Below are 19,471 nucleotides of genomic sequence, written 5' to 3' on the forward strand. Positions count from 1 at the left end.
CACTTCACACCCTCTTACGTGAAGTGCAAAAATTCCACTCCAGGGAAAAAGCCCTGCTAAGGCTGACTTTGGCAACATGTGAGGCTTTGTGATGGCTTATGAAACAGGCTTTATGTCTCCTCCTTGCAGCTTTGTTGCTTAGCTATAAACTGCCTTATAAAGAGAGTTACTGTTACAAGGCAGGCACATTTTCCTGAACCTTTACTTTGTCTAATATGTTTCAGATTTCTGCAACAGCTGCCAAGGCCTTTTCGTTCTTTTTCTTTTATAAAAGACATAAACCAGTCTTATGACTGGAACGCTTGAGCCAAGAAAAACAAACTAGGGCTGATTTTTTAACATTACATAACAAGGGGTCAGCTGGCCAAAAAAAAATAAAAAAGGCCAAAGCAACAGGTTAATTGAAATCTGTCTTGGCTATAAGTAGGACTGCAGGTTCATCATGGTGCAGAAAAGGTTATGGGTACCATTTCTGTTTATCCGTGACTTCCTGCAGTGAGGCTCTAGGTGAGTCACCTTCTTGGTGCAGAGGGAAGGCTCTAGGGGGTGAGTCTGCTTCTCACTTGCCCCACAGTGTTGGCTCCTGTGTCCCATGGGGCTAAGCCCATGAGGGCCATGGGCTGCAGCATGCAGATGCTGAATAGGGCTGGCGGTGAGGTACACAGGTAGAGCTGGGGGGTGGCAAAGCAGGACTGCTTTGGGTGTTACAACCTGGCATCTGGAGTCACAGCACCACTTACTCAAATGTGACCCAGTCACCCATCCCTCCCCAAATTGTGGCAGAGGGGCAGCAGGGCCCAACCTGAGGGAGTGGTGCTTCGGCCCCATGCACTAGGTCATGGCACCTGCACTGGGGAGCTGGTGGTCCCGCCTTGGGGTACACACAAGCTGCCTGTGGCAAGTGCGGGGTGGGGTCACTCTTTAGGGCCCTGCTCTCCTCCTGAGGCCTTATGGTCTGGGTGCCGGGTCAGAGGCTGTTGCTGTAAGTAGTCAGTGCCCCCTCCTTTGTCAAGTAATTTTTTAATTAAAAAAATCAATCCATCCCAGAGCAGTCACTAAACCTATGGGTTTGACTAAAATTTCCTGTGAGTCTTGATAAACGCTGTGACAAATCTGCAACCCTAGTTATATGGCTTGGCGCAGGGAGAAGTGTGGGTGGACGGGCTAGAACTGGAAACCTCGGGACTGGTAATGAAATGTACCTCTCGTCACCTATAAGTCACCCATTTAAATCTAGCCCAGGCTGAAAGTGTCTGACAGCTACTCTCCCTAAGGTGCTGAGTGGTCTTTGTGAAGCATGTTTGCTTTCTCAGTCTGGCTCATACTGGACAAGTATCCATATAACTGCCACCATTCTAACTGACACGCTTGTTGGCGGTCTCAGCAGAGAAGCCAAGACAAGAAGAGGCTGAATGACCTATCCCCAGATACGTAGTCCCACTAGAACAGAGCTGAAGCTTATTGGTAGTGCCACATAGAGAAGCCTGCACTTCTGCTGCCTACACTGTATCTGCTGGGGATAAACAGGACTTCAGTATCCAGAGCTGTCACTCTGGCATCTTTCACCACCAGAAGTGTTAAGAATAAAGGGAAATCCTAACTACTCAGCATTCTGTGGTAGGCATGGCCTACTGCCTCTCTCTCTCAATCTCTGAGGGCGTGATTCTGTAAATTGTTTGACCACCCTCCACTCCCATTAATCACGATGGATGTTGAAGGTGCTCAGTAACTAGCAGGACTGGATCCTAAAAGCAACCAGTGTTAGTGATCAGCAAGTAACTAGAATTGCCTTGGAAGCTAAACCTAGCATGAGGTGCCTACACACAAACCTTCATCTGCTTGACGGTGTATCGCATCGTTCCAAAAGGTCCATCTTTCATGAGCTTCTTCCCCACCACTTTGGCTCGAATGACTGTAATGAGAGAAGAAAAACAAGACACAGTAAACAACATGGGTATTGGGACAATAACATTTCAGGGACTCTAATCCAGATGTTAGATTAGACACGTCAATTCAGCAAAGCCACATGGGTGGATGATACTGTAAAATAAAAATAAGATAAATCACAGGACAAATAAACTCCAGATTTATTCTGTATCCGATGCACAATTACTTGCTTTCCCCCGGCACATATGCACATTAAGAAATGTCTTTTTGATTCACAGGGGTTCAGCTGAGTTACCAAAGGCCACTGGGTGCCTTCTGACTATTAATGAAATACTTTCCTTCCAAAAAAAGGATCCAGACCCCTGTTATGAGACGTGGAACTGCGGAGTTAAACTGAGCCTGGTGCCTATGCCACTGGCAAGAACCTGGTGCAGAAATTCTACCACGAGAGGTTTCAGCTGCACAAAGTGGCCATAACTACTCCTCTGCTACTGTGTAGGGACCAGCATAGCCTAGAAAGTGGGTGCACGGGCCAGGGAGGGGGCCATGACCAGGGAATGTGTTGATTTGGCACATCCCCTCAGCAGCCTTCACTGGTGGGGTTTATATTGAGGCCCGGCTGCAAACAAAAGAGAGCAGTCCTCCTTTGGGATGAATATCCACTCAAGGTGTAGTTTAGAGCTGCTAGCACTCATAAATCTGGCCCAATAATTATATCCTGTCCAATTCAAATAGTTTGCTGATGAGGGCCTCTCACAAAATAAACTTGGATATTAAAGTGCTTTGGCTACTTGCAAGAAATCCTAGCTATATATGCTCAGCCCCTAAGGTCAGTCACTCAGGGGACCATATTTTGTGGTGTCAACAATGGTGGTGTCATTTAGTGAGGGAAAATCATCCTCATGCAGTGGGCAAGAACAAAGCCTACATACACTGTAAAGTTCACTTAAATCCTCAAAATAGGGCTGCAGTCGGACCTCTTTGCATTGACCCACCGGAGTGAATTTCACTCTGAATGTCTCAAGGAGCAAGGGGCAGAAGGGCATTCAGCAAATAACTGTCCATTTTTTCAAATTAATTTATTTCTGGTCCTTAATACTGCTCTTGGAGCTCCCAGTCACTTTGAAGCCACAGCACATAGATCTGTGATATCAAATATACCAGGGACTCCACTGGAGCTGTAATAAACTGGGCACTCCGGGGTCACCCTGTTTTTATTATGTATTAAAAAATAACATTAATCTGCACCCCCAGGGGTATCTCCATCACTCCAGTGAAGTTCCTTTTGTTTGGAATATCTCAGAGCAATGCATACTGGGTATCCATAGTGATTGAGAGCAACCTCAGGACCTTGAAATCAGTTTTGTAAGTTTTCAAATTAGTTTACAGTCAATTATTAGCAGAACATCCTCCTGCTCTTTGATATTTGGGGCATTCAGCAAATAACTACCATTATCTTTTTTAGAAAAAAGTTTGCAGGTCACCTTCAAGTTTTGGCAAGACACCAAAGATTAGAGAGCAAGAGAAAGGCCAGAAGGAATTATTCAGCTAACGCTCACTGCCCTAGAACAATTGTATCATGTCATCCAAGCCGCAGAAGTGGTTTAATCTTTACCATGGCAGAAAAAAATGAGCTGCCCGGTCCTGGGAAGGCTAAAGATTATCACTTGTCTTCTCCACTCCCCAAAGAGACCATTGAGTTTTTTAAAAACTGACCACAATCCATAATATTTTCAGTACTAAAATGAGATCTGAATAAACCCTATGAAAAAGTCTTATTTTTAGTATATTAAGCCTTTCATTATGAAGAACCATTCAAACTACTTCAGCAATACCTAAATAATCCGAAAGACACTATTATCATCAAGGCAGTGGTATAGTGAAGTATTTTCTGAAATAGGTTTTGGGTTTTTGTTATTCTATAGTGTTTGGGCAAAAAGACATTGGACCACATCTGCAGCTACTGTGTTTCAGCATAAATCCATTGAAGACAAGCTGAAGAGCTGGCCCAACAATGTTGTCAACTTCTGATATTCCAGCAACCAAAAAGGACTGTATATATAGTCCATTTCCTTTGACCTTGCTAAAGTTCTGATATTGACTCCTTGGACTGGGAGAAGGGTTTACTTCTTTCAGAGAAATTCGGTACAAACTTTATCTACTGGTAAATGAATGCACGCCATGGGAAATGCTTCATTTAAACAGGAAAATTGTTACTTTGCTAAAAGGAAAAATCCTGCTGACCAACCTGGTGATTTAAAGGCCTGATAAGTTTTGAGTGATGGAGGAATTTCAATGGAATTTTGAAAAGCAAGCTGTTTTATGACACATCCTAACAGCTTCTAGATCTATTAAGTTTTTAAGTAAGATGTTTTAAAGAAGAACAGGCTCCCAGTTGTTAGCAATGTTTCCTCTTTTTTAAAAAAAAATAATTCTTTTGTATTACGGTAACACATAGAAACAGCAATCAGAATCAAGGCCCCATTGTGCTAGGTGCTTCATGAACATAGAACAAAAGATGGCCCTGCCTGGAAGAGCGTACAGTCTAATTCAGATAAGTCGTAACAAGTTGGTATAATAACCAACGAGAAGGAATGGGGAAGTGATGCAATAAGAAGATCGGGTGTTTACTGTATAGGCCAATGAACAGAGCAAACAGAAGTCTCTACTAGCCATCTACCTAGCTATTATCAGTTGGCAGTTCCCCTTAGGCCTCAGGACAGAAGTATTTTGAAGAGGAACATGAAGGAAGAGAAGGTATTGGCTTTATGGACTAGTTCACAGAGGGTGTTCTGTGCAGAAGATATGGAATGGAGGAAAGCTTGTGGATTTTATTTCTATTATGGCAGTACCTAAGAACCCCCAGTCAAGTATCAGGGCCTCATTATGCCAGGGATTCTACAGGTGACAAAGAAGAGAGAACCCCTCTGCGGAAAAGACAACAGATGGATGAGAAAAACAGGGAAAAGGAGGGTTAGGACAATAAAAGAAACAAGGTATCTCATAGGAGAAATGGGAAAACAAGTGATGGAGACTGGTAGAAGCATAGTGGCGGGGAGGGGGACGACAAAACATACAACTCCCTTTTCTGCAGGGAGAACCACGTTTTCGGGGCTTTAAAGGTAAGCACTAGAAACTTGTAATGGAATGCACTGGACAAAGAGAAGCCTGTGGATGGAGTCAGAAAATGGGGTAATAGGATCATAATAACAAGCCAGGCAGATGGATGATTTAGGAAGCAACATTCTGAATGGGCCTGAGAGGAGTGTCAAGAAGACCAGGACTCTGGTGAGAGCTATTTCATATAGAGCATGAGACAGAGTAGAGGGGACCAAGGATGGAGTTGGAGGCAATGGCTGTAGATCGCACATATAATGAGTTTAAAGGGAGAAGGAAGATGGGACAGTAGTTGCCGAGAGTCAAAGGTGGTATGGGCTTTGTTTTATTTTTAGGATTGGGGAATCCATAGAGCTATTTAGGTTTATGACTAAATTTCCCTTCAAAAGTCCAGGAGGCAGAGTGGTGAAAACTCGTCCAAAAAAATCACCTGTTCAATGTCTGACTTTGGATTCAAAGTCTTTCCCCATCAGTTAAAGCAGGATCTGGCTTGGTCTTTGCCAGTTATGAACTGCCCCCACCCAAAAGAGCTAAGCAAAAGAGCATTGTCCTAACAAACCAAATGAAAAATGCAGTAATTTCCAGTACAGACACTAGACTCTGGGGGGCCAAATTCTGCACTGGGTTTGAGCCCCGTGCAATCCCATTGATTTTAATGAGGTTGTCTGGGGCATTAGTCAGTGCAAAATTTGGCCACGGTCTTCAAAGAGTTTCTCTTTGAGATCATGCATGTGTGCATGCAGACAGTGTAAATCTAAAGGCGTGGCCTCGTGTTTACAAGTGTTGTGCTCTTTGTCTCTTGCGTGATGTCAGGGTTGCCCTCCAATATTGGAAACAGGATGAAAGTCAAAGAAAAAGAGGTCAATTTATCTGACAGATGAACACAAATAGTCTTTTCCTGTATCCCACCCAAAAGAGGTTTGAGGGGCTTCTCTCTCTCCTCTATTTCAAATAACTTTTTGTTGATATCAGGGTTACTACAGCCAGTCTTTTCAAATACATTCTATAGAAGATAAGAAGGTTCCACTAGTACCAATTCAAAATACCAATGACAACTTATTTGTGAACTCTTTTGCAAAGGTGTTTTTATTTTCTTGTCTTGCCAAAAATAGATGAACTCACAGCCAAAAAAACAAAAACAAAAAAAGTTCAGCAAAATACTAGTTCATACTTAGATCTGACTCTCTTGAAAGTGTTACAGATTTGGTGAAGAATACCCTTGAGGATTTTAAATATCTTTAAAGAGTTGGGTTGTTCTCCAACTTCCTCCATTTTTAATGTGAACCCCTAAAAATCAGAATGAGAACTTCTTGGGCATCAGAAGTTAACTAGAATGAGCACAATTCCTGCAGGGTTATGTGAATTCCATCAGGTATCATTGATGGAGCTAGCATACAATGAGGGAAGTAAACAGGAGAGGGCCATGTTGAATTCTGCTGCATATTAAGATATTGTGAATAGGGAGAAGAAATCAGTGTTTGCTAATAAAGGATAAAGATAGTAGTGAAACCTCACATTACTGAAGGGACCTGGAACACAATGAAAAGGCAGGGGGAGGAAGGTTAAACGCTATTTAAGCTCCAAATCAAGAACATGTTTATACTTAGGTGACAGACAAATTCAGGTTCTGACAAAACAGATGAAAATCAGTTCTTTCTTCCCAAACCTCAGTTTCCTTAGCAACAGTTTAACTTGAAGCACTTAACGTAGTGCAAAGACTTCATAAAAAAAGGCTGGCTTTGATTTAGGCACTAGTCAACAAATTTACCAAAGAATCAGAGAATCCAGAACTAGGGTCTTTCTAAGTAAAAGTATGTCTCCCCTTACAGCTGGGATGTGTAATTCTCACCTTGGGTAGATGTATGCACACACTTCTGCTCAAGCTAGCATGCTAAAAACAGCAGTGTGGTTGCAGTGATATGAGCTAGATGCCAGAGTCCATGCCCACCTGACCCCTGGGAACGTACTTGGTCAGCTAGCTCAAACGACTGCCCATCCTGCTGTGGCCACATTGCTATTTTTAGGTGACAACTCAAGCACCGCTAGAGTGTGTATGTCTATTCTAGTTGGGAATGATCCCTCCTAGCTGCTATGTAATTCCAACTAACTCATCTTGATCAAAACCATGAAAAACAAAACACACTAGTCTGGGCTCCAATGAATGGGTAGAGTCCTCCTTACTCCAAGGCAGCCAGCCTCTCTCAAGCAGCAACCCTTATATAGGGCTTGTCTATACTTACGCGCTGGTTCGGCGGCAGGCAATTGAACTTCTGGGTTCGATTTATCGCGTCTTGTCTGGACGCAATAAATCGAACTCAGAAGTGCTCCCCGTCGACTCCGGTAATCCTGCTCGCCGCGAGGAGTACGCGGAGTCGACGGGGGACCCTGCCTGCTGGGTCTGGACCGCGGTAAGTTCGAACTAAGGTACTTCGACTTCAGCTACGTTATTCACGTAGCTGAAGTTGCGTACCTTAGTTCGATTTGGGGGTTTAGTGTAGACCAAGCCATAGTTTCCTGGTTTTCCGCCGGAGAACCTGATTGGCCTGCAGCCTCAGACTCCATCTCCTTCTCTTCCCCTGAGCACCTGTGCAGGCCAAAGGAAAAGTCACGCTCTTTGCCAGGGACCAGATAATGTTCTGAGTCTACCCCTATCTTCTCTGGTACTAAAATCCTGCTCCCAGTGACCAGACTGCTGTATCTGCTGAGTAAGTGCATGAGGGCTGGAATGGGAGGGAAGCCTCCTACCCAGGCTGCTGAATGGGAGTGGAGCTGATCTGCAGTTGTGGCTCCAGCCGAATAATCCCATCCGTGTGGATCCTTCAGACCTAGCCTGTCCTGAGACCCTCCTTCAGAGAGCATGCTGCGAGTCTCCCCAGAGTTGGGCTCTGTGCTATGGATTTGCAGCCCTATCCAGCTTCACCAAATCCTGCCCTTTCCCCACACACTGAGCATCTCCACTAGCTTTATTGCCAGAAAACTCCTTCCCACCTGGGTGGAGGGTACAGAATGTGTCCCTTACTGATTCAGGACCTTACAAATAAACTAAACATTGTCTGTTTTCCCTAATTTTTAAAGTGTTATGCTCTATAAAGCACCTGAAGTTGACAGTATTTCTGCTGCAAATTCAATCCAAGATATCTAAAGAAGCACATTTACTTGTGGAGACTCCTATTTTATCAACCAAATGCATGCTAACCAGCAAAAGGTGCAGTGAGCACTCCCCCTGAACTCTCCCTTTCTCCCTGGAGTCCTATTACAATCCTGCTATTGCCGATGGGAAACTTTATCCCACACAAGTGGTCACCAAAATAGCTGCATATTTTTAAACCACAGATCCTTTGAAATGGGGCCTATAAAAATACTCCGATCCGAGATGAATGTTTCTCAGTACTTTGGGGTTTCAGGTTGGGTCACTTTGTGGGATTTGAGCGGTTGGCAAAGTCTCATGAGTGTTTCACAATTATTTATGTGAAGCTAAATTAGATGGGGATATAAATCTTTGATAAGATAAGCATAGCAGCCACACTGATTCAAAAAGAACCCAATGGACTGACTCTCAAGTCTGATGTTCGTTTCCTTTAAAATGAATTTAGGGGAGGGGGGGCGGAAGAGAAGTATTTAGTTGTGGTTCTGAACAAATAATTTTTACAAATCCTACTCTCCACTTGGGCTCTGGAGATTTATACAGCATGAATGCCAAAAAAGGACAAGAGCATATTTATATCTTTTTTGCTTTGGTGTATGTGTTTTAAAAAATGAGTACATTTAGTGCTTAGGAAAGCACAGAACTGATAGCAGCATAGCACTATGCAGGCATCCCCCTTGCAGTTTATTATTTATTGTTTGTATTCCCGTAGCATCCACAATGTGGTAGGCACTGCCTAGCCACGCATACCCTGCTCCAAACCTTTCCCTTGACTTCAGTAGACACTGGATCAGGCCTTAAGAAAGTAAGCAACATAGGAAGGGCATAAGGGAAGTGAGAGAATCCAGACAGGTTTGGTTTATTTGGTTACATAAATATGCATCCGTTCTAGCCAACCACTCCTTGACCTATCCATTATTAGTTAACCAGTTCCTTGAAGGAGTCACAGAAGCAGTGGGACTTCAGGTGGGATTTGAGGTAGGAGAGGACAGTGGCCTCACAAGTCAGATCATGAAGGGCAGCATGGAAGACCAGGCACAGGCAGTTGTGAGAGAACTGGACAATTGGTAGATGAAGGCTAGCATCATTTGCAGGGCTGAGGCGCTGATGTGACACAAGAGGACTTGTAATTATTCTATGGTGACATGCATGCACACACCAGCTAAACCACACACATGTGGCATGGAAAAACAAAGGCCTCCACTGCTTTATCTAAAGTGGAATTTCCATTAGCTGTTAGTAATATTAAGGTCTGTATCCTTTCTTGTAGGCCAGCAACTAGATGGTAACATCGCAAATGTAACATTACATTAATCAGAGGGCAGTGGTGCTTACTATCCAGTGCATTGAAAGCTCTATCAATGTTAATCTGCAGAACTCACTGCTATCTGAGTCCCAGAGTCTTCTCACCAGAGTACTAGTTCTCAAAAATGTGTAGGGTTTTTCCTTTTACATGGGAGAAGACCCTTTTAGGAACAGGGATTAATCCCAAACCCATTGCATTTGTGACCCAGTAATCAAAGACTGATCAAGATAGCAACTCTGAGGCTTTTCATTTCGGTTCCAAGGATTTCATTTATCAGTGTGTTATTTTGCCAATTTTAAGTGGATCTGGTTCAGATGCAAAATCCGCAGTGCATTTAAATAATTGAGGGCATAAGAAGATTTATGTATGCAGTAATGGAAACAGTGGTGACAAGATGTTTTCCAAGTTGCCATGATATATAGATTGCAAAACACCACAATGCCCTGCAATCAGCTGAGTGAGTAGAATGGATTAGAAGCAGAATCTGGCTAGCAATGGAGCAGCCTCTAGGAAGTGCCATGGGACAACAGAGACTGAGCCACAGGCTGGGGATAATGAACTAGGCTCTGAGAGGAAACACACACAATTGTGGACGCATCCATGTGGGATAACCAGGGATGCATGGGGAAGGGGGTGTCTAATTGTTCACAAGCAGTCAAAGCAAAAGATGTGGGATCAGCAATGGGGCAAAGAAATTATACCCCAACAAGATCACTGACTGGATCAGAGCCTAGCCAAGCAAAAATTTATTTGCCTCCAGGAGCAGGATGGACTTGAAGGGGCAGCTTTTACTCATCCTATGTTTATCTTTTCCTGCAACAGAGGCTTTCTACCAAGGGTATTTGTATCTTCCTTTTCTGCCGGCCCTGGTAAGAACGACTTCCTGCTCAGATGTGCGTGTGGGGGGTTGTGAGGAACTGACCAATGGCTGCATCCTGCAGGGCCTAAGGAGTTGAAGTGTCTACAACTCTTGGCACACCTCGCATGCTACCAAGAATCTGAGGAGTTTAATGTACAATAGCAGTCACAAGGACCTCTGTGGGTGGGAGTCACTCACGCTGCTTTCTAGGGCTGAGTAAACGCTGATGATCATTCTTAGCCGATCTGTCCTTGCAACAGATTCCCGCTCTATCTCACAGGCTGCATTCTTTCCACACCCCTCAGGCTGATCTGTTAGTAATGACACCAGCAGGGCTGGCTTCCTGCATCATTGGGGAGCACAACTATGGGCCAACTATGACCCTTGGACAAGGTGCTCTTGCCTAGTTTTCTTTAGGCTCTTGGGAGGCTTTGCTAAATTGTTTGAGGGCTATGTGAGAGACAAGTGGGTGGCGTGAGGTGGGGTGGGGGATTCCTTTGCAGGATAGAAAAGTAGTAGTAACCTACTATTTCCCCCGAAAAGCCAAAGGTGGGGTTAAATATAGTAAGAGATAGGAAAATAATGTTTACTCTCCCCTTGTTTTTTTTTTTTTTGCCTTAATCTGCGTGTACCAGAGTAAGAGCCACCTCCTCATATCATCACTATAATAAGTGAATTAAAACTAGAGGGTTCTTCACAAATTTGTATGTTTGGGGGGAAGGGTGAAGTGGCAGGCATGAGAGAATACTGGAGAAGAAAACTCCTTTTTTATCTATCCCCTCCAACCAAAGCCACTACAGTTCACCAACCCAGCCTTCCTGTTCCCCTGGAACTAGCCCTTGCCAGAAGAGCTGCTACACAGCACCATGAGGTGGGGAGGCAAGGAGAATAAGCACACTTCCTCCACGTTGCTGCCAGGGAATGGGAGACCTACATGTTGATCTCTTGCCCCTTCGACCCCATGTATCATGAAAAGTGGCTGAAGCACTCAAGAGTGCTGAGCATCTGTCGTCTGAAAAATCTGGCATCTCACATGCGGCATCCGAAATCACCAGTCATTTCTGAACATATAGGACTTTCTTGTAACGATTAGAATGGACATTGCACCTTCGTTCACTGAGCATGGAGAAGAGATTATATTGTGTAACTAGCTGTCGTGACTCCATCTCTGTTAATGCCATGTCTCCCGTACACCAGTTCAGGTGTTACAGAAGAATAATAGTACAGGAAAGAGCTATGGCATTTGTGTGAGCACTTTATGTCTTGTTGTAACCTAAGGTGTGCTCCTGCTGTAGACTTAAGTTAGATGGATGCAGTGCAAGCATTGCAGTTTACGACTTACAGTAGTTTAGCAAACTGGCTGTGTACTAAGAACTCCAGAGATTAGACCAAGGGTTCTCAAACTGGGAGTCGTAACCTTTTTATGTGAGGGTTCACGAGCTGCAGCCTCCATCCCAAACCCCACTTCACCGTCAGCATTTATAATAGTGTTAAATATTTTTTTAACTGTTTTAATTTATAAGGGGGGGGGGGGGTTGCACTCAGAGGCTTGCTGTGTGAAAGGGGTCACCAGTACAAAAGTTTGAGAACCGCTGGATTAGACACGTTGACTGTATTAACGGAGGCACTGGACCAGATATTGCTGCCAAACCTACAGACAGAAGAGGGTGCCTGGCTCACTGGGATTCCATCCTCCAGGTTGGAATGAGTGAGATATTTGCCACTCATGTCCTAATGTCACCAGGTGTGGGGCAAAAGTTGCTTCATGCTGACAGAGATCTCTGAGGAGGACTTGAGGCTGCCTGGGGACAAATGCAGACACCACTCCTGGATACATTCCTCCAGAGCTGGATGGAAAATGTTGACTAAACATGCAAGTTTGATGGGGGAAAGAAAAACAATAAAAAAAAAGTCCATCCCACACCCACACCCCATCCCCGTCTTCCAGCCAGATCTCACACATTCTCTAATGGTCACCAGCCTGTGGTTTTAAATCCTAGCCCCATCTGGCATGTGTCAAGCCTGTTTGAGGTAGCTTGAAAGAGAGACAGTCATGCACTGAATCTCCGGGGGGGGGAGGGGGCACCCAATTAAATGGCTTCATATGGGGGCCCGCATCTGTTTGCTATCGACTGCAGTTGGCTAGCTCTGGTTCAGATCTCTTACTGCTAAATATTAACCAGGTTTGTCATGTCCTTTTATTCTGCAAATTTCCCCTCTGCTAGAATTCATTTGTTCCAATGGGCTATAATGTCCTGGCTTCCTACAATGAGGAAAAGAATAGGGCAATGCACCTCTTTCCAGAGAGACTATAATAGCTCCAGGCACCATGTGGCTTCAACTAGTTATAAAGTACAACTAGGGGACTGTAGCGGGGTGGTTACCCGCTCCTGCCCTGAGGGGTTTGGAACAGTCCTGGGAGAAGGCTGGGGTAGGGAAGCAGCTACTGGGCTGATTGGGGAAGTAGCTGCACCTGGGCCACGCCCCAATCTGAGCCCAGCTGGCCTGTATAAAGAGGCTGGGAGCCAGGCACTCAGAGACTCTCTCTCTCTACTTAGAGAGAAAAGGGCCTGGCTGCAGGGCACTAGACACAGGGTACCTGGGTGGAGCAGGGCTGGGGAAAGGCTGAGGAGCTCCAGCCTGGTATTAGGCCAAGGGGTACTGAGGGTTGCAGAGGGCAACCCAGGTGTAGGCCAAGGCAGCAGGTCCAAACCCAACCTTGCCTGTGATGAGTGGCTGATACTGCAGTCTGTTCCTGGGTGTGGGGCTAGATGGTGACTGGCAGTAGTCTTATTCTGAGGCAAGGTGGAGTTAGTGGGTGGGGGTTCCCCTGGGAGGGGAGACCCAGTGTGTGTGGGTACTGCCAGGGGGCAGCACCCAGAGCAGGGGGCACTGGGGTCCTGGGAGGGACATGGGAGCCAGTGCAGACGACAAGGCGGATCAATGCCCTGCAGAGGGTGCTCCAGAGGCTGATGAGCTAATTCCCTGGATGACCAGCAGGAGGTGCTGCAGGGGTGAGTCCGACCCCTTACAGGGACACATAGCAGGACCAAGAATTTAAGAAGCAAAGTTGCAGACTGCAACTGGAGTAAACATGGTTGTGTTGGGGTCCCCTATCTAGGTTAATGAATGGAAGAGTATATTATTTGTATTGTGTGGTAGCACATAGGAGGCCCAATTGTCCCTCATCACAGATGCTACATGACATCTGATGGTCTCATATATAGTTTGTATTGGAAATGTAGAAATCTGAGTGTAGAAAATGTTATTTATTAAATTAGTAGGACACCATTTTTAAGCTTCCTGCACTAGTAACAGTTTTACATCCCTAGGGTTGTATCTAACACTGGATCCCACATGAGCCTCTACACTTTGAAACATTAGCAGTGGGAATGGAGAAAGAGGAGAGAACTTTGCTGGAAAATATTGAGCAGCCTCTGATCTAGATGTACTGTTCAGGTCCCCATAAACAATTTTAAAACTCCTAAATTCCCCATAATAGTCCTATCTGCCTAATTCCTAACATCCATCTTCACTCCTGTGCTTCTCATCACCCAGAGCTACTTACAATTTTTTTTTAATTATTTGTAACTTTAAAGCGCTTTACATAGATGGTTTGCTTTGTGCCAAAAGACTGGTCAGGGACATTTGCAGGAAACACCTTGCAGAACGCACCCAGCAAAGCCAAAGGAAGGGGGGGGGGAAAGCCCTGGGAAAACACGTGAGGTCCATTGTTACCCATTCTTACATCTACCAAAGTGTTCTTAGCTCAGGAGAGGGCAGGCAGGATGGAGACAATCATTGGAAATGGCACCTGAAGCAGTTGTTTGAATCATAAGAATTCCACACGTCGTCATGAGTTTAGATTCCCAGCTTGTGTCAGTAAAGCATTCTGGGCTGGCCATAGATTTAACTAGATTGGCATGTGGGCTGCAGGGTAAGTGTGTCTACAGCTTGGGGAGGCCCTTAGCAAAGGGAAGCACTGAAGGCACCTCTTCCATCTAGCTTTTGGGGGTGGGTGAGAGAATGTAACAGGAGGGGGGTGGCAGGAGGCACATTTTCACCTAAAATAATTTGGACTAGGCTGCTTTGTGGTAAAGCTCAGTGGGGTGGGACAAGCCACAGAGTTAAAAGCAAGGAATGAAATGGGGTGTATGGAGAGGAGTGCCTTGGGAACAGGGTGGGAAGGTGCCCTCACTTCTCCAAAGGATGAACTCAGCAGGGTGCCTATTGACTCATCTTGTTTGGCTGGCAATTGCCAAAGAGGGAAGATTTGCGTTCAGTGGAGGCTAGTGATGTTGGAAGATGGGTTGGCAAAACCAACACAAAAAAGCATTTCCAGGGTCAATTTACAGTCATGCCTAAAAATAACTGGTGTTTGACTCAAAATTGGTCCAGCAGGGCTTCCTCTGGAGGCACTTCCACAGCTTGCTTTTGGGCCACATGGGTTCTGAGTTTAAGGTTTATTAACCCCTACCCCAATTCTGGAAGCAATGGTGGGGTGTAGGGCAGCTCATGCCAAATTTGAGAAGTTAGTCTTTGACAGACAGGCTGTCCTTTCTCACAGCTCTTCTGAATGGTTAGGAGGGAGCCATGGTTCTAAGTGTTCAATTTGGGGAGTATGGCAGAGCTGTGGAGAGACCCATTAGGGGCAAACTGAAACCATGTGCGTTTTTAATGAAACAAGGAGCTGGTGCGCAGGGCTGATTGCAGCAGGAACATTTATTGCCTGGCTGGAATGTGCATCTGGCATTGATCGTTTCCCCAGCTATCAAGTGAGTAGTAATGTGGAAAGCAAATTGGAGCTTATAAAGAGAGATGAATTTTTTAATTAAGTGCAATTTGGGGAACAGCCTTTGTAAGGAAAAAAACATGTTTTTGTTCATTATTTTAGTAAAAAGTTATGGGTGAAACTGATTTTGTATCTCTGGTGGCCACAGCCTGGAGGCTGAATTTCATGAAAGACTGGCACGGCAGCTAAAAGAGACAGGGCAATAATCTGGAGGGCCTGCAATCACAATGGGCCCTGTTCCACCATCCTAACTCACCCTTAATAATTTACGCCCTTGAAATCACAGGGATTATTTGCAGTATTATTGAACCTGAGTAAGGGGAGCAGAATTAGTCCCCAAGACACACAAATGCACACCAGCTCACCCTGCACATTTGAAGCACAGCCTCTTGGATAATGCTGAGCCAAACAGAGGATCAGCTGTTCTGCTGGCAGCTGGCCCCCTGCTATTTACCATAGAGGATGTGAATGAGTAAGCCATTATCTTGCAATTGGTGTCTGGCTTTCAGCACAAGCATGGTAGAGAAGCTCCTATCACCTATTTTCTGGGGCATGTGTAGATAGGTATGTAGAGGCTGCTCGCAGAGATCTGTGTAGGAGCCATGACAATTTTACTTCCTGCTCTGCTGCAGTGCCACATTCACACAGATCCTGGAATCTTAGGCCTCTAATATGGAGGATGCTGGTTCATGTCTTGCTCTTAACACTGAGAAATTAAAACTGTGATTGGGAAAGGCAAATCTACATGAGGTGAACAAACTGGCAGGAACTTGTTCATGAGTTACTGCATCTCCTTTCTGGGATATGTGGTGTTAGCAAATAGAACTACACACCTTTAATTATATTTTTCGAACAGCTAATAAAAAAATTCCTGAGCAAAATCTGCCCTTTTCCTACTTCCCCTTAATTTACAGTGCAATCTCCAAACATACTGGGTACTGAAATCTAAATGGGCCAACAACATGCACAAGAAGGAGGGGAGAGTCTGGCTTGGAAATGTCTGGGGAAAAGTTTCTGTTGGACAGAAGAATTAGGGCAGCCCTAATGATCTATAAGACTTTACAAAAAGGGAGAGTCGAAAGCTCCATGCTTTGGACGCTACTTATTCACTGACATGTAAGAGGACTCTCCTTTCTCAAGCACCTCGCCCAACTGGGACAGGTGCCAGCATTTTATGACAAGATGGGCCTCTACTGATCACATGTTTTACACACATTTTTGCACGTAGGAGCTAGAGTGTAAGAGCTGTTTGGAAACATGTATAGATTTCAAGGGTACTGGGTGGGCCTACAAATTCCTTCCTGCATTAGAAAACCTGCTTAAGCTGATAGACTAAGCAGCTGTCCAAGCCAAAAGGGACATATATATTTAACCAGGTCCCAAACTACATGTGCTATTCTGCTTTTCATATTTGCCCTGGACCTGAGAATAACCTAGTATCAGGCCTGCTTTTTAGGGAAGCTGAAATTGTATGCAGACATGCCTTCTTGGGAGAAGCCTGTGTCTTTTACTTATCATATTTTGCTGTGCAGCATTCAAGTGCTGGCAGTTATGTGTTGGAGGAAGCAGGGTATCTAAACATAATCGTGTCCATGACACTTCACACTGATGGCGAGCTTTGAGAAATTTATTAATTTGGCATATTCTTTATGAATGTGGCAATAGTCAAATGTCAGTTAGCCAGACCATGATTGTCCAAAAATCTCAGTTTATCTGAATGTCAGATACATTTCTTGAGACTGCACACAAGTCTCTTTGTGCTGAAGTCTGACTGCCACTTTAAGATGTATATACAGTAATCTTAGAGCCTGATCAAGTGTCCACTGAAGTCAGTAGGAGTCCTTCCACAGAATTAGTGGCATTGGATCAACCCTTGGAGCACAGATCTTGGCTGCTGTCTCTAGCTCAGCCAGACAGCCTGCAGGCTTCAAAGAAGTTCAGGGATAGGAGGCCATCAGTGCAGACTTAACAGCTTCCTGGCCAACTCCCACAGGTATCCAAAGGTTTCTGGTATCCCTTCGGGTTTTGTGATAATTGGAGTTCTACTGCAATTACTCAATTTTAAATCATTAGAGTGACATTATATGGCTGAAGGGTTTCAGTATCAGTTTGTCCTTGAAAAGGTGTGAAATGGAGAGTGGGACTGGAATGTCCATGACAGAGTTAATCAAAACACATGAAGTGTCTAAGATATGCCCACCCCTGGTTATTTGCCAGCAATACAGCTGTTTATGTAGTAGAGAGAAATATTGCCCGCTTTGGACACAGGACTTTCAGACTAGAAAACTACTGAAGCAAAGGGAATGAAGATAGGCAGGGATGCAGCAGCTTTGTTTTGTGAACAGGTTCTTGTGGGAGATGCAATACTGAAAGTCCTGAGGAAGGACTGGCCAAAGAGGCCATTAACAATATTTTCAACCCTTTAGAAATACATCCTGGATAGAGAAACTGAAGCTCTTTCGCTTGTGACTTTTCATGCAACTATTTAATTAAAATTTCAAATCTGTGAAAATTTCAACTAGCTTTAATAAGAATGTATATCTGTACGTTATTTGCCACTATTGTGGTACGCTCCTACACATGCACATCCATATATTACTAATACAGTATTGTTGAGAGGGTTCTTTGCTACACTTGTATAACATCAGTGAGCACAGCAAGCATCAACTGTTAGTAGAACCCACCTTCCACAGACTGTATTGACTTGCTCTACACAATAGCTGTTTAGAAATCCAAGTCTAAACCACAGGATTTTCTTCCCACTCCATGTGATCAATCTATCTCTTCATACAAAACCTCCCCTCCTCAGGCCAAACGGATCCAGCTGAGATTTGCTCACAGTGACTTACCTACCAGTCAAAAAAGACCCCTATGCTAAAGAAATGGACAAGCTCCTTGAGTAACTCTTGACAAACTTCCCCTGGGCTCTAACTTTGTCCAGAAGAGTCTACCTTCTAGTACCAGCTGCCTATGTCCCTTATTCATCCCCTTAACACACATGGTAAGTCAGCGCAGCAGTAGCTATTACTGAAACTCAGTGGCTGAGGTTGCATGTTGTAAGGCCCATTAACTTTCTGGGCACTGTGTTTCTGAATGTTTACAGGCCAGGGTAATAATTTGTAGGGAGCAGACCAAGCCTGACTGTTTCCTTCTTGTCCAAGTCTCCCGAGGCGTGACACAACAAGACCATTTGGGCAAAATAATGAACACAAACCTCCTCCCAGAGCCAGGGTTTCATGGCCTCAGTACATATTGCACCTGATTCACAGGTGACTAGAAGCTTAAACATTGAAAGACAGAGCTAATGGAAACATATGAGGAAATACCTCGTCTCAGTCCACTGGCGTCAGCACAGAGACAGTTGTTTGTTCACTAATGGAGCAAAACCAAGGTGAAGTGCCCATTGCCAAGGACTAGAAACAAATGAGGATGTTTGGGGAAGGATATTTGTATTATACAAGATTCTTAGCATTCAGAGAGACTAGGCTATAAATATCAGGGGGATAATATTCTGGAATTTCTCATGAAATATGAGACAGCAGGTAACCTGTTCAGAGTTAACTGGTTTCAGAACAGAAGGCTATTCTTGTTAGACCCTAAAAAGTAAAATCAGTAGAAGAGTTTCCTAACAAAAAACTTATCCTCTTAGAAAATATGATTTTGTCCAAATTTTCTAAGGAAAAGAATCTATTTCTGAAAAAAAAAAAGTGGATTGTCCATTGAGAAAATTGAAACAAGAATTTTCATTTTGCATCTGCATTTCCACATAAAATGTCATTTGAAGTGTAAATGGTGGTTTGAAACTAAATGTTTGTTTCAAATTTACTCTTCATTTCAAATCCACATTTTGAAATGAAACATTTCAACATTTTTTAATTGACTTTTTCAGAACATTTTGTTCTTCAAACAACATCAATAAAGAGAATCAGGCCCACTTTTTCCCCCTGATTTTTCACTGGTGATGAGAACCCACAAGTCATATTTAAATCAATGGGATCTGAAGGTGCCCAGCATCTTCGAATATCAGACAGCTAGTGGCTTTTATAGGTAAGGACTACCCTGAGTTTACCAAACTCATTGCCCCTTGTGATCCAAGTAGGATTTGAACTAAAGTGTCTCAGAATGAAACACTAATCCTTTAATTTAGTGCATCACTGAGGTTGTAAGCAAGTCAGCTCTGTGACAAATTTCTTCCCACTCTCTTTTTGCGATGTAACCAATCCCAAGATCTTGAAAGAGAGACAGTTCTGCTTTACTGGTGGTGGTAAAGGGCCCAATCAAACTCCAATGAAGTCAACGGAGATCTTTCCATTAACTTTAATTGGGGTGGGATCAGCCCCAAGTAAGTAGTGGTGGAATCTCAAG

The 19,471-nt window shown here is 44.2% G+C and overlaps 2 protein-coding genes across 2 annotated transcripts in view; one reads left to right on the top strand and one right to left on the bottom strand.

Moving 5' to 3' along the window:
* Positions 1 to 19,471, top strand: part of SYN3 (synapsin III) — a 260,554-nt gene that overhangs the window by 113,020 nt on the left and 128,063 nt on the right. The gene's annotated exons all lie outside the window — the stretch shown is intronic.
* TIMP3 (TIMP metallopeptidase inhibitor 3) overlaps positions 1 to 19,471 on the bottom strand; it is a 52,627-nt gene that overhangs the window by 12,775 nt on the left and 20,381 nt on the right. Inside the window, exon 2 of the mRNA XM_005300813.5 lies at positions 1,830 to 1,912. Coding sequence (XP_005300870.1) covers positions 1,830 to 1,912 — 83 coding nt within the window. The remainder of the gene's footprint in view (positions 1 to 1,829; positions 1,913 to 19,471) is intronic.

Source organism: Chrysemys picta, chromosome 1 (assembly GCF_011386835.1).
Source record: "Chrysemys picta bellii isolate R12L10 chromosome 1, ASM1138683v2, whole genome shotgun sequence".
Lineage (NCBI taxonomy): Eukaryota > Metazoa > Chordata > Testudines > Emydidae > Chrysemys > Chrysemys picta.